At 37.8% G+C, this 3,424-nt stretch overlaps 1 protein-coding gene across 3 annotated transcripts in view; it reads left to right on the forward strand.

Moving 5' to 3' along the window:
- Positions 1-837: 837 nt before the first annotated feature.
- The window catches only part of RMDN2 (regulator of microtubule dynamics 2), a 68,636-nt gene continuing 66,049 nt past the window's right edge, over positions 838-3,424 (forward strand). For all 3 annotated transcript variants that reach the window (XM_019549716.1, XM_019549717.1, XM_019549719.1), the window contains exon 1: positions 838-1,335. In XM_019549716.1, the coding sequence (XP_019405261.1) occupies positions 881-1,335 (455 nt within the window). In that variant the 5' untranslated portion in view covers positions 838-880. The remainder of the gene's footprint in view (positions 1,336-3,424) is intronic.

Consider the following 3,424-nt stretch of genomic DNA (forward strand, 5'->3'; position numbering starts at 1 on the left):
GCAATGCCCATTCCATTTTGGTAATATGCATTCAATTTAGGACCTCCAGGGAGTGAGGTATTAGAAAAAGGCATGTTAGCCTGTTTTAATGCACGTTAGCGAAAGTGCATGGGGTTTTTGTGACGTTTGAATCGGCATTAAAATAGGCAACTGTGCATTAAAGCGCATGTGGAGGCACACCCGGTGGTGCTGAGGTTGCATGGAAAAAGAGCCCCACCGCTCTGCAGTGCTACGGCTAGGTGTCTGGTATAGGGACAGACGAAAGCAGCTACCTACTGACCAAAGTGGGTGGGTGTGCAGTTCTGTTCATACAGTTTGCCAGTAGGGTCTGGCCCACCATGACCTGATTTGGCAAAAACTGATGCATAAACTAAAGCGAGCAGAATGAGGGCCATGTTAACACCCCTCCGAAAATTTCTGTAGGACTGGAGCCTGCCTTGGTGATAATAAATGGTACATGGGTATGAGGTAGTCATTATCTGAAGGTGTGACAGCTTAAAGCTCAGATAATTGTGGGAAAACAAACAACATGGGTAAAAAAACAGGCACAAAATAACCCATGGAAACAAAATGCAGCATTAAGGTTACAAGCAAGGGCTTCCCATTGCCAAACACAAGCACATAAATGCAAAAGGACACATATGCAACATTGAAACCATGGATGATAAGGCAACATTGAACTCTTATTGCCTGTCTTCCAGTATTCATGAGTCCACTAGATTTAGGTGGTACCTCATTATGTGTGATGTGCTGGTTGTTATGTTACAACCTTAGATTTTTATGTTTTCAGAAAATAGTTGGGATAGAGATGGGGGGACAGAGTTTTAATTGTACTTTTTTTTTTTGGTGTTTGTGTCTGCAGTTTCAGAAAACCAGAGAAATGTTCCACTCTGAAAACAAAGGACTGGTCCTGGGCATCATGGCAGGGGCTGCTGCTGCAATGAGTCTCTTCTTGATTTGGTATCACAAGGTCCGAAAACCTCGGGCATCTATACATTTGCCTGCGTTTCTGGATTTCGACAATGGGTTTCATTTTGTGGGCTTACAGAATGAAACTCACAGTGAATCAGGAACCTTAATGACCTTACATGGAAGACAGCTACAGGTGCTGGAGAAATTGAATGACCTAGTAATTAGTGTGGAAGAATTGAAGAGAGAGATAAAGTTTCTTAAAGAAGCTATTCCAAAATTGGAAAAGCTTGTTCGAGATGAACTCCAAGGGAAGGCCAGTGCTCACAGAATTAGCCCTTTGCACAGAGCAACAAAAAAGAGAAAAGCAGAGACAGCTCCTGGTATACCAGACAACACGAGCTCTGAGGCAGAAAGTGAAGGAGGGTGAGTCTTTAAAATAATGAATATGCAAAACAACTTAAAATATCTATGCGGACAAAAGAAGTGTCAGTGTCACCACACATGTAAGGTTGTTATGTTCTGTATGCAATAGTCTAATGTACTTATGTGTACTTGTTACACATTCTGTTTCTCAGGATTCAGGAAAAGCTTTCCAAATGATTACTGTGTGATTTGCAAAGCTTGCTTAGTGATTTGCCTGAGGCAGTGTTGCCAACTCTCATGATTTTTGGCATTGTTCTTAAAGTCTGCACCTATATATAAAAGAAAGAGCCACGTTTTTCACATTACTGAAGCATAGACTTTAAGAACAACACCAAAAATCATGAGATTTGGAAATCTGTAGTGGTACTGTACGTACCTCTGACCAGGAGAAAAGAGGTGTGCCTGTAAGCAGAGCCTGTACAAAACCAACCCCCTCTTGCATTCAGGATCTGTCTTTTAATTGTATCTTTGCACAACTGCATTCAAGAACTCATGCCATTTTTACTTCTGCCTGGTCAAAAACTCACCAAGACATTTTTCTGTTGATAAGTTCCATTTTGTCAAAATTGAAATTTTCCATAGGCATGTATGTTGACTTCAACAACATTTCATTTAGGAAAAAGAAAGCCATTTATAGGGATGGAACATTGGATTGTTTTGTTTCAAACTGTATTTTGATTTTGTCAAAACAAAAACTTATGATTGACTCAAAATTCTTTTGAAACATTTCTTTTTAAAATTAAAAAAAATTAATTCTCATGCAGGATAAAAAAATGCTGAAATTGAGGACTTTCCTGTAAAACAGAGATTGTAGTCCCCACTGAACTCTACTCATACTCTTGTTTTGGAAGAATCCTAAAACACCACAATTTCAGCTGGGATGGGTAATATAAACTCTGTCAGAAATTTGTCACTTATTCCTGGATCATTCTTTATGGGCATTTTGTAGTGCCTGGCACTTTATATGTTTTGCATTTAGAGGACTTTACAAATGCTGTTAATTGTGTGCTTCATTCTCCCTTGCTGGAGAGGTGGTGATGTTGTTTTCTCAGTGCTTCTGCCTTCTTGGAGATACAGAATCTGACCTTTAGTTTATGATCTCAAAATAACCCTTGAAAATACCATTGTCACTGGGATAGCAAAACTTAGAAAAAAGCATTGAAAACCTTTCTCTCTCTGCCTCGTGAGTGGGAAAGATATATCTTGAAGAAATCTATAAATCTTTTCAGGCAAGTATTCTCATGGAGTAATATGCTAAACTTCATACTTTAGTTTTTAAAGGTATTCATTTAGTAAAAGTCAATACAAAGTGATATTCAGCTATATAGGCTATCAGTGGTATGATGGCAAAAGTTCTGGAATTCTGTGTATGGTTTAAAAATGTTTTTAGCATGGAAGCTCTTTAAATCTTGTTTGAGATGCAGAAGAAAATATTGTCACAGAATCTCTAGGAAAGCTTTATTTATGCATTTTTCCTTGATCAGTGACTTAGTGGCATTAAATTTGATTAACTGAGTCATTTTGTTAACAGATATTACATACTTTTGTGTTTATCTGAAGGCTACTAATGCTGAGTTTATAACTTGAATATTGAAAATTACACTATATGTTCCATTATGAAAACTTGTTGGTGTAAGACACCCTTGTTGTTATGGTTAAATACTGATATATTACCCAGTTGTATTTCAAGCCATATGTAGGGTAATTTGGCAATGAAGTTAAACAAGTTCCTAATTTTAATTGCATCAGATCATGCCATTGAAATTAATATGACATAAGCACCTATGTATTTAAGTTGGGGCATGTACTAAAGTACATACCTTGCTGAGATGGAGGTTAGGACAGACTGTTTCTTCATTTGTTTCTCTATAGTCTAGCACAGTGGTCTCCAAAGTGGGGTGCGCACAAGACGATCCATTGGGGTGTGGGAAGAAAATATTAGAACTTCTATTTATATGTATATTTATATAAATATACATATATTGGGGGTGCATGCTCAAAAACTTTTTACTGATGGGGTGCACAATCAAAAAAGTTTGGAGATCACTGGTCTAGCACACCATTTGGGAGATGATGTAAAAATTATGAA

Source organism: Crocodylus porosus, unplaced genomic scaffold (assembly GCF_001723895.1).
Source record: "Crocodylus porosus isolate Cpor-Errol unplaced genomic scaffold, CroPor_comp1, whole genome shotgun sequence".
In the NCBI taxonomy this organism is placed as follows: Eukaryota; Metazoa; Chordata; order Crocodylia; family Crocodylidae; genus Crocodylus; species Crocodylus porosus.